At 37.7% G+C, this 10,664-nt stretch overlaps 1 protein-coding gene across 1 annotated transcript in view; it reads left to right on the top strand.

The window, feature by feature from the left end:
- The first annotated feature begins 768 nt into the window (after positions 1 to 768).
- Positions 769 to 10,664, top strand: part of map7d2b (MAP7 domain containing 2b) — a 32,568-nt gene continuing 22,672 nt past the window's right edge. Inside the window, 4 exon segments of the mRNA XM_037756232.1 lie at positions 769 to 787; positions 2,990 to 3,078; positions 3,979 to 4,062; positions 7,911 to 8,071. Coding sequence (XP_037612160.1) covers positions 3,042 to 3,078; positions 3,979 to 4,062; positions 7,911 to 8,071 — 282 coding nt within the window. The 5' untranslated portion in view covers positions 769 to 787; positions 2,990 to 3,041.

Raw genomic sequence — 10,664 nt, 5'->3', positions numbered from 1 at the left:
CATGTGGTGACCCATATTGTATATTGTCAACATCCTGCCTCAGTTTGTTACAAGTATGACGTAATGCTGCTGCTGGGGCTCGTGAAGTGAAGTGGCACGTGAGCTCCGACACGAGCCAAAGTCACGTGAGCGAGAGAGAGAGGCGTACATGGCCGCTCAGAAACAGCATCAACACACCTTTATATTGAAAACATAAGGTTTATAAACATTTAATAAAACTGTTTTTATTATTATTATTATTATTATTATTATTATTATTATTATTATGTTGACATCGTCTAAAATGCCCCCTTTTAAGATTTGTCACAAACACAGAGAAAAATAATAAACAACAACAGTGAGAATTATGAACAGTTAGGCATTGAACGCAACAGTTTTAATTGTGATTTTACTCTAATTGTCGGTTGTTTTTTTTTAATTCATCCGCTACGCAAACTAGTTCTCGAGCAGCTGGTTGCTAGGCGACACATAACGGGGTGTGAGTGAGTGAGTGGGGATTTTTTTTGGCGCATTAATATGTAAATTAGCCAACTGTGAGGGAAGCGGTTCGCAGGTTCGTACAGTACCGCGACGAAACTAATTAACAAGTCAATTTTAATGTATTATCCATGAGTCAATCTCTTTTGTTTTTTAGAAAACGGATAGACATTTACATCCACATTATGTCTTTGTGTGTGTGTGTGTGTGTGTCGAACGGTACTTTTTGAAGGTAGGGAGAAAGTAGACCCGAACGTTTCTTAACCGCTGTTCATCGAACGTTTAAATATGGCGGATTTAGAGCAGCTCAGTGAGCACAACATCTAGTGAAAAATGTCAGGAAAATATTAGAAAAGTGCCCAAAAGGTATTTGTAAAATATGTGAAAAATATTAGAACAATATCCAAAATTATTTGTAAAATATGTGAAGAAACTAGTGAAAAATGTCAGAAAAATATTAGAAAAATGCCCAAAAACTATTAGTAAAATATGTGAAATAGCAGAATAGCAGACAAGATGAGTGAGTCGAAAACGAAGCAGCATGTAAAATGATGGTACTCAGGAAATTATTACCTATTATTATTATTATTATTATATAAAATATGTGAAAATGATGTGATAAACGTTAGAAAAATATCCAAAAAGTATTTGTAAAATATGGGAAGAAACTAGTGAAAAATGTCAGAAAAATATTAGAAAAATGTCCAAAAAGTATTTGTAAAACATGTGGAACAAATAGTGAAAAATGTCCGAAAAATATTCGAAAAATGTCCAAAAGTTATACTTACGGTACAACGGAGTATTAGAACAAAATTTAAGTATTTAAAAAAATTAAATCTGAAATTTCGAGAAAAAAAAGTCATAATATGAAAATAAAGTCATAACTTTACGATAAAAAAGTCGTAATATTACGAAAATAAAGTCATAACTTTACCAGAAAAAAGTCGTAGTATTATGAGAATAAAGTCATAATATTATAAAGTAGTAATTTAAAGTTATGAATTTATTCCCGTAATATTACGACTTTTTTCACGTTAAGTTATGACTTTATTCTCCTAATATTAAAATTTTTTTCTCATAATATTATGACTTTGTTCTGTAAATCTCAAGTGTTTTTTCCCTCAATGTGGCCCTAATACTCCGTAGTACATTGTCTATTTGGCCCTAACGGCATTAGACTTATATACTATATACTTAAACTATAAACTGTGTTACCTTCATCACAGTCATCAAATGTTTTGTGGCTCCAGACAGATTTTTTTTTTTCTTTGCCTAAAATGGCTCTTTTGATAGTAAAGGTTGCTGACCCCTGCCCTAACCCTAACTCTATATGCGCAAACATACCAATCAAAAATCAAAACAGCTAAAGCTAAATTTGGCTGAATTCTAAAAGACAGAAGTGGTAAAACGAAGAACCGAGTTTGGGAGCCGAAAGAGCCGGCTCTTCTTGGTGAGCTGAGCCAAATGATCGGATTCACTAAAAAGAGCCTAAATTCCCATCCCTACCATTTATCCTAGCTCTGAGGCTCTGAGGCTCTGAGGTATACAGCAGTGATGGGAATTCCGACTCTTTTTAGTGAGCCAGATCATTTGGCTTAGCTCACCAAGAAAAGCCGGCTCTTTCGACCTTTAAATTCTTATAAAAACGTATAATTCAATCAAATTTAGTGCTGTTTTGACCTATGATTAGTATGTGTGCACATATGTCACTTAAATTATTCAATATAATTATACTAAACCTTATAATTTCCAGAATATCGTAATTCTGCTTCGTTTCCGACTGTCACTCATCTTCAATTCAATTCCATTTATTTTTATAGAGCGTTAAATCATAACAGAAGTTATCTCGAGACGCCTACAAATATTTTTTAAATATATTTTACTACAAATATTTGTGGATATTTTACATATGGTTTTTTTTTAGGATGTTTTTCTGAAATTTTACAAAGTTTTGTCGGATACTTTACTAATATTTATTTTGGGATATTTTCTGTGTTCATCACTTTAATGTTGCAGCTAGTAAAGGTATTTTGAGTGTGGTCTGCTACTCGCTCACCGCACTCCTTTCTCTCCTCCTCTCCCTCCTGATCTGTACCTGTAGACCATCAGCACGCCGCCCCTCCCTGCTTGATGGTATGATCCTTGTCTGTCATCCCCTGATTGGTCGCACGGACATCATTAACACAACATTCAGTCACAGTCAGTGCATGGAGTGCCCGTGGCGCGGAGAAGATCATCATATCATTCTGCCTTGAATTAATTAAAGAAAAAACGGCTCTCGGATGGGAGTCGGCTCTTATCGTTCACTTAAAAGAGCCGGCTCAAAGAACCGGCTCGTTCGGGACCGACACACCTCTAGTATACAGTATGGTCCTCTCTCCTCTCCTCCTCTTCTCCCCTCCCCATCCCTCCTCTCTACCATAGGCTCCTCACTCCCAGCATCATATTCTCCTCCGTCTTTTCCCTGAGTCATTGTGTTGCATCGGCTGTCTCTTGTGTGGGTTTTCAACAGCTCTCTGGCTCCTGTCAGGTCCCTCTCATGAACAGATTCGACGACGTTTGAAATGACTGAAGTGGCTCCAAGCTGCCCTGAGATGACAGGTGAGGAACAAATATGCTCTCTCATATTTTATCCACATTAAATGTATAGGAATGGGTGCACACAGGATGCACACACCTAGCTAGTAGGAGATGGACAAGCCCATATAGACTGCCAGTGTTGTTGATAAGACTGAAATAACACCTTAATGTCATGCAGTGCTTTGCACTTGATATTTTAAAGAATAATATCACTAAAATGGTAAAGCATCTAGCATCCTAGGTTTTTGCATTTTTTACTGCAGTACATGTTCAGCATGTGTAGCCTGTGAAAAACACATATACATCTGCAGTGCATGCCAAAATATATAAATAATTGCTGCCTTTCATACTGTATATAGTAGCCTGTATATAGTAGTCTTTTTGAATAATGTAAAAATAAAGGATGCCTGGTGAGTACATTTGATACAATGCAGTATATATGTTGGCCTGTATTGTCCTCCTACATCCCTGTTTAGTGATAGACTGCTAGATGTTCCTTCATTAATGCAGCAGCTTCTTATGCCACAAATCTCAACTGAAAGCAGCTAATACCTTTAAAAAACATGTGATTCAGCTGGTTTCTTTTGTGCACGTGATGTAATTCTGAGTGAAGATGAATCACTTGGGACTTAGCATGTATTTGCATATCTAATAATAACGTTTGCAGCCGTTCCCTGGTGTGTTTGTGCTGTCATGACCGCTGTAGATATAAAAACATAACAGGAAGAAGGCACACTCAGGGGTCCTGCATTGACAGCTCACACTGACCCCTGACCCCCAAAGGCGATATGGTGACTGACTGATAGGAGATTTACTGCATTGACAAACGCAGGAGTCACGTTCACATTTTTTAGCTGTGTTTGCCTTTTGGGCAGCGTCGCATGAATCATGTCTTGACTGTTTTCTCTCCCAAAATCACAGCGCTGGCCCCTCCTCCTGCACCGCTGATCAGCAGTAGGAATGCATCTCCTGCTCGATCACCATCCAGTCACAACAACCCTGCAGGTAAAACTTCTGATCACATAACAACCTTTGATTATTTGTTGCCATTGTCTTCATAATCAAGATGAAGACAATGGCTGCAAGTGCATGTAGTGTTTGAATTACATCTGGTTCCACCTCTAATTATCCTGTTGTATATTTATGTGTTTTATCACAATGTTTTTACAGTATGGGTTGTGAGACAATTTATATTGGCGAGACACCCCGGGTGCATTGGTCAATTTAGAGATTTTGGGCTATTTTGCTTCCATAACGTGTCTTCTTTCAGATTAGAGGAAAGAAAACATCCAGAATACACATTTAGTTATTTATTTGTCTATTTACGTCTGTAGATTTCTCCTAAATTCACCAAAAGTTACCACTAAATAATGCCTCATTTGCATCTTAATGTCAGTAATCAACTGGGGAAGTTTCATGGTGATATCTATTAGTTAAACACGTTTACATATTTCCTTGTAATGTCTTCAAAATGTATGCAATTTTACAATCCATATCTTTAAAGGTTGTTTTCTCAAAATGAGTTTTTGAAATGAGTCAGAAATCTCCATTTCAGTAGCACTTACATCCACCAAACTTTCCAGTTTCATTCCTGTCTATATTCTGAAGGTTTTTAAAGATGGGTTTATTCATATATCATTCATAGCCTGATTTACACGACATTTTAATCCTAAAACCATGGCGATTTTTTTTTTTTTATGGCTGTTTGTTTACAATATTTTCTGATTTATTGAGTGATAAAAAGAGATATCCAAATTTCCCTATGTAAAAACCTTTGACTCTAATATGTCAACAAAATGAAACAAGGATTTTGAACCTGACTTTATCCAATGTTCAGATTTCTGTTATGGAAATGTATGAAAATTAGAACATATTTAATAAGATAATGCCTCATTTGCATATTTGAATATGAAATTTCAGAAAACTTGTAATACAAAAAAGAATTGTCTTAATGTCAGTAATCAACTGGGGAAGATTCATGGTGATATTTATTTTTTAATTTTTATTTTACTATATTCACCTGTAGTGTCCTCAAAATGTATGGAATTTTACAATCCATCTCTTTAAAGGCCGTTTTCTCAACATTAGTTTTTTCTCACTCTGAGCCAGAAATCTCCACTTCAGTAGCATCCACCAAACTTTCCAGTTTCATTCCTATCTATATTCTGAAGGTTTTTACTGAGGGGTTTGTTCATATATCATTCATAGCCTATCGATAGGTAGGTAGTTTCGATACCGCAGTAATCAATCTGCCCATCCCTCCTGGAAAATGCATCATCACACAAAGCTATAAAGAAGTTAAAATGCATCATTAATGCAACAGTAATATTAATCCAGAAACATCAGATAAATTAGGAAAACACTGACAGGGTACATTTTACTGCACAATCAATACTTTTACTAAGTGCAGGATTTTTACTTGCATGGGAAGTATTTTCACAGTGTGGTATTAATACTTAAGTAAAGGATCTGAATACTTCTTCCACCCCTGAATATAAAACATATGTACGACCTGCAGCCAGCTTTTAGTTGTTCTTTCACCTGTCTGAACGGCTCTCGGCTGCATTTAGCTAAAGAGTGAAGGAGGAAAGAGAGGAGACAGGAGGTATGATGAGTAACTCTCCAGCTGGTGGAGCTCTGTGTGGTCGGTCATGTTCATCTGTCACTGACATACACACACTCACTCACACACACACAGACACACACACACACAACATGGTGGGTGGGTGTGTACTTGCTTGAGGAGGAGGAAGTATTCAGATCCTTTAGTTGAGTAAAAATGTCAACTCCTCAGTGGAAAAAATACACAACTACTACTCATTTAAATATTTCCTTAAGAAAAAGTAAATGTGTTTTTGCAGCAAAATAAACTCAAGGATGTGAAGTACAAATACACATTGTTGAGTGAAAACTGTGTACAACCTTTTGAAGCTTTTGACTGTTTCACGCGGTCCTCATCAGCGTGTTGAGTTGCCATGGAAATGCAGATGTTTCCACGAATTCTGTGAACCTCTCTGTTTGACATCTACATCTCCATGGCAACTGAGCACAGTCAATCTGCTGGTGAGGAAATTGTTGTGATATGGCTGAAAGCTCCAGAACAAGCAAGTAAGTGGACCTTTAAGTGGATGCGTTCAGATCAGTTAAAGACGGAAAGGAAGGACAGGAGGAACAAAGACACAAAAAAGGAAATAATTAAGGACTTAAAAAAGGAAGGAAAGAAAATAAGAAAAAATAATTTTACTTTAATTTTAACTCTGTCAGACAGTGTCGCTAACGTTTCAGCCTACATGACCTCGTTTTTTTCTCCAGTTGTACTCAAGAAGGTAACGTCTACATGTCGTTGGGTCATTTAACTTAAACCTGTCTGTTTTTCAGAGGATCTGAAAAGTCAACATTTTGTTTTAAAGGACTTTTCTGTGCCTTTATTGGATAATCAACAGTAGAGAGTTGACAGGAAATGAGGGGAGCGCAGGGCCAGCAGGGGGCGACTCCTCTGGTTGCTAAAAGAAGTCTGATTGTATAGAAGTCTATGAGAAAATGAGCCTACTTCTCACTTGATTTATTACTCCAGTAAACATTGTAAACGTGAGTTTATGGTCTCAATCTCTAGTTTCAACTGTTCTTCAATACAGCATGATGTTCATTTAGTAAATTATGGTCCCATTTAGAGTCAAATAGACCATAAAGCAGGGGATGCTTTAGGGCGTGGCTACCTTGTGATTGACAGGTCGCTACCACGGCGTTGTCCGGTCTGGGAGTTGTCCGTGTTTTCGTCTTACAACTTTAACCCTTTCACAGTGTGTTTTCAGTTCTTGAAGGTTAATTATAACATTTTGGTCGCTTAAAAATGTCTTATTCAGTGTTTGGTTGTACTTAGCTCCACCCTCTCCTTTCACTTCTGGTTGCAAAAAAAACAAGAGGGCGACGGCCAAAATGCGGAACTCGAGGCTTCAAAGCGGTTGTCCACAAACCAATGGGTGACGTCACGGTGACTACGTCCACTTCTTATATACAATCTATGGGGGAGCGAGAGAGAGAGAGATGGGGTCAGATGTGGATTACAGACGTGAAGATTTTTACTTTACAACAGTGATATTCATCTCATGTTGAATCTGCAACAGTGCTCCCAGCTCACTGTGCGTCAACTGGTTTGTGCTAATTGCTCAGGAATATGCACCAATAAACCGTGATACTAACATGATAAAAGCCTTGAGGCGGGTCCAGCTTTAGCATGTAATGTTTTTATTTTTCAGTATGCAAAACAATCACTGTACAAATGCATATTATATGCATTTGATGCATTATATGCAGTTGAAATCAAATTTATAGAAAAATAAATAGATAAAATAACAAAAAATACATTAATCAGTACAAATGAAGACTTTTAAAAACATTAATTCCACCTAACCGTCAATCAGTTGCTTCCACCTTATTCTTACTCTTGTCCCCTAATAGAAACAATATACCTTCATCCACTTAAGCCAATATTTTCCTGCCCTATTATAATTCCTTTATGACATTCTTTCATATGAAGCAACCTTTTCCCATTTCAGTTACCCAATCCTGAAAGCAGGTGTTCCAGTTGCTTTCCAGTTCCTGAGAATATCATTATTTTACTGTCTGGGTCCATTTCTCCATTCATCTTTTTACACGTAATCTTAAAACCCTGACTGGAAGGGATTTCTGTGTCAAAATCTACATTTAAAACCCGCCCATAAGGTGGCGTAACAAGTACAATATTTCCCTCTGAAATTTAGTGTAGAAAAAGTACCAGTGTCTCTAAGTAATATTGATGTTTAAGTGTCTGAGTAAATGTACTTACTTCCCTCCTCTGTTACTCGTGTGTTCAGAGATGTCGGAGGCGCTGCGGGATAAGGAGCGCCGTGCGCAGCAGCAGCTGGACCGCTCCGCCGAGGAGCGAGGGAGGAAGATGGATGTGCAGAAGAGGAAGGAGCAGCAGCGCCGTGCGGCAGCCGGGGAGAAGAGACGGCAGCAGCAAGAGGCAGAGAAGGTTAGAGGTTGCAGCACACCTATGATGCATTCCCTGCCTGTTAGAAGTGAGAAAACAGGATGACGCGTCGTTTCTGAGGCTCTGACATCCATTATGATTTTACAGTTGTGTTAAATATTCAAACTAGAGATTCCAGAAGCTTTTTGGTTGTTTTACAGAGGCTGTTCGACCCCTTACCTCAAACAAACAAAGCTTAAAATACTCTAATGAAATACTGAGATAAGATACAAATTAATAAACTAGAAACAATAAACAAGTGCCAGAACTGGAATAGGAAGCAGAAACACGTTAGAATAACGCACATGCATTGCAGAAATCCTTCTAAATGAAGTAAACAAGACTAAAAATCTGTATTAATACGATTAGTACTAAAAATATATTGAGATTCAACACCAAGCCCTGTTGGTTAAAGCACCCAAATCCAATCCTCTAACTTGTTTACTTGCTAAATTTGTCATTTAAATTAATCATATTAAACTGAACATAACTGAGAATATAGATTTTTGTTATCTCAGACACCTGACATCTGTTTGATATAATTTTGTTGCCTTTGCTGCCACATATCAATTTAAAAATCATAGCAATATGCAGTATATATATCCCAATTGGGCAAATGCTTGAAAAAATCACATGTAAAATATTCAAATTGTGTTCTATTATTATGCATTACACACAAAAAACATGTTAATCAAAACCGTAAACAAATTTTGTTCATTTTTAATCACAAACAGTTTGAATTTATTGTAAAAGATAACATGTTATGATCATACAATATCATTTCGATAGGCAGATAAATTATACTGAATTGACTCTTTGCTAAGTCCGGCCCAGCCCGTTCTCATTCCCAGGGCGCCAAATACCGGCGCCTCGTCGCAGCCTTCAGCGTTTGATACCGCCGCACAAGGCACCCTTTCGCGGCGGTATGAGATGCATCGGACTTTCCATTAACTACAATGTAAACCCATACGTGGCAACAATAATTGCACAGGGAAAGTGCTGTGGTGACGTAGTTTAAAGAGTGAGAGAGACACACAGGGCTTTCACGTTCACTTTACAATCAGCTGATCGCTTGTGTCTCGTGTTTACAATGTCCCGTGCACTGTAAAAATGTAGTAATTTTAGGCCCAACCATGTTGTTTTTAAACCTAACTGAGTGGTTTTATTGCCTAATCCTAAAGTGTTTCATTTAATTCACAAAATGAAGCATGTGTTTACTGCATCCGTAAAGTAACGTCGAGGGGTCTGACAAAGCGTCAGTATATAACGAGTTGGGATGAGAACGTGTTTTTGTTATTGCACGTGCCCCAGGCTCAACGGTTAACCATGACTAACTCCAAATCCACAAAACCAGCCTGAAAATGAAGAAAATCTGAAACGATTGCCCGAGAGTCTATGGAGCAGAGCCGGATAGTTGTCTGAGTCTGGTTGGAGCTTGCCGGTGCTACACTATGATTGGCCAGTCTGCGTTTGAGGGGCGGGACTTAGCGAAGGGTAAATTATCCCCCCGAGCTCAAGTTGGCAACTCATATATGCGTGAATCAAAATAATCATGAATGCAGCACGTCCACATTCTCCCCCAAAGACCATGTTATGTTTTTCTGTGTGTCTGCTACTTTAACTAAGAAACACGATCATCTTTTCCACCAGTCATCACTCCCTCTTTTCTCCATTTTCTCTCTCTGGGCTCTCTGCCACCGAGTTAATTGTGTCGATCCATAACCGAGTCAGTGTGTTTCCAGCTGTTGTCGGGCTGAACCAGAGTTTAAGGGAATACCAAGTAATTAATGCAGAGGCTCTAATGACTTTCCGTCAGCCGACCAATTGTGTGCATTCAACTGAAACATGAAAAGTTTGGCTGGTTAGACACAGTACATAGACTCTGAGTTTAACCTCTCCTAACATCCACAGCAGATCAACACAGACAAAATACTATGGAATACATCACATTATATCACAGGGAACCATCATATTGCAATAATACAAATAGATCTGAGCCAATGTTGCGGTGCTCTAGGTGAACTCTACCGTGTATTGTATTGCAGCGCATTAAGTAACATTAATTATAAAATATGGCATAATGGAGTTACATCTGACGTATCAGACTGACACCTGCAACGTTTAAACGCCTACAGCACACTACAGCATTAATTACAGATAAAAAACAGAAACCAAGTGAGCAGTCTGACATCTACAGATGACCTGTACGCAGAAACATTTAGCCTAGAAATCAATTAATCAATTAACCAATCAATCCCCCCAGCAAATACGATCAACAACCTAGAGGAGCTGTTTTAAACACAACCCTCTGCTGATTTATAATCTTTAAACGTTTCTACAATTCTACAAAAAATTGCATAGAAAACATTTTAAATCAGAGAAAATATGCTGTAAATTAAACTATTTTGGAACGATGATAATCTAGAGCTGAGATGATTAATCAATTCATCGATTAGTTGATCAAGAGAAGATTCATTAGCGACTATTTTTAGTAATTGTATCAGTCATTTTTCAATCAAACATCGCGGATTTGCTGCTTTTCTTTATCATATGATTGTTAATTAAATATATCCAAACAAGACATTTGAAAACCACC

This window comes from Sebastes umbrosus, chromosome 21 (assembly GCF_015220745.1).
Source record: "Sebastes umbrosus isolate fSebUmb1 chromosome 21, fSebUmb1.pri, whole genome shotgun sequence".
Classification (NCBI taxonomy): domain Eukaryota; kingdom Metazoa; phylum Chordata; class Actinopteri; order Perciformes; family Sebastidae; genus Sebastes; species Sebastes umbrosus.
This window is presented reverse-complemented; position numbering and strand designations above follow the sequence as displayed.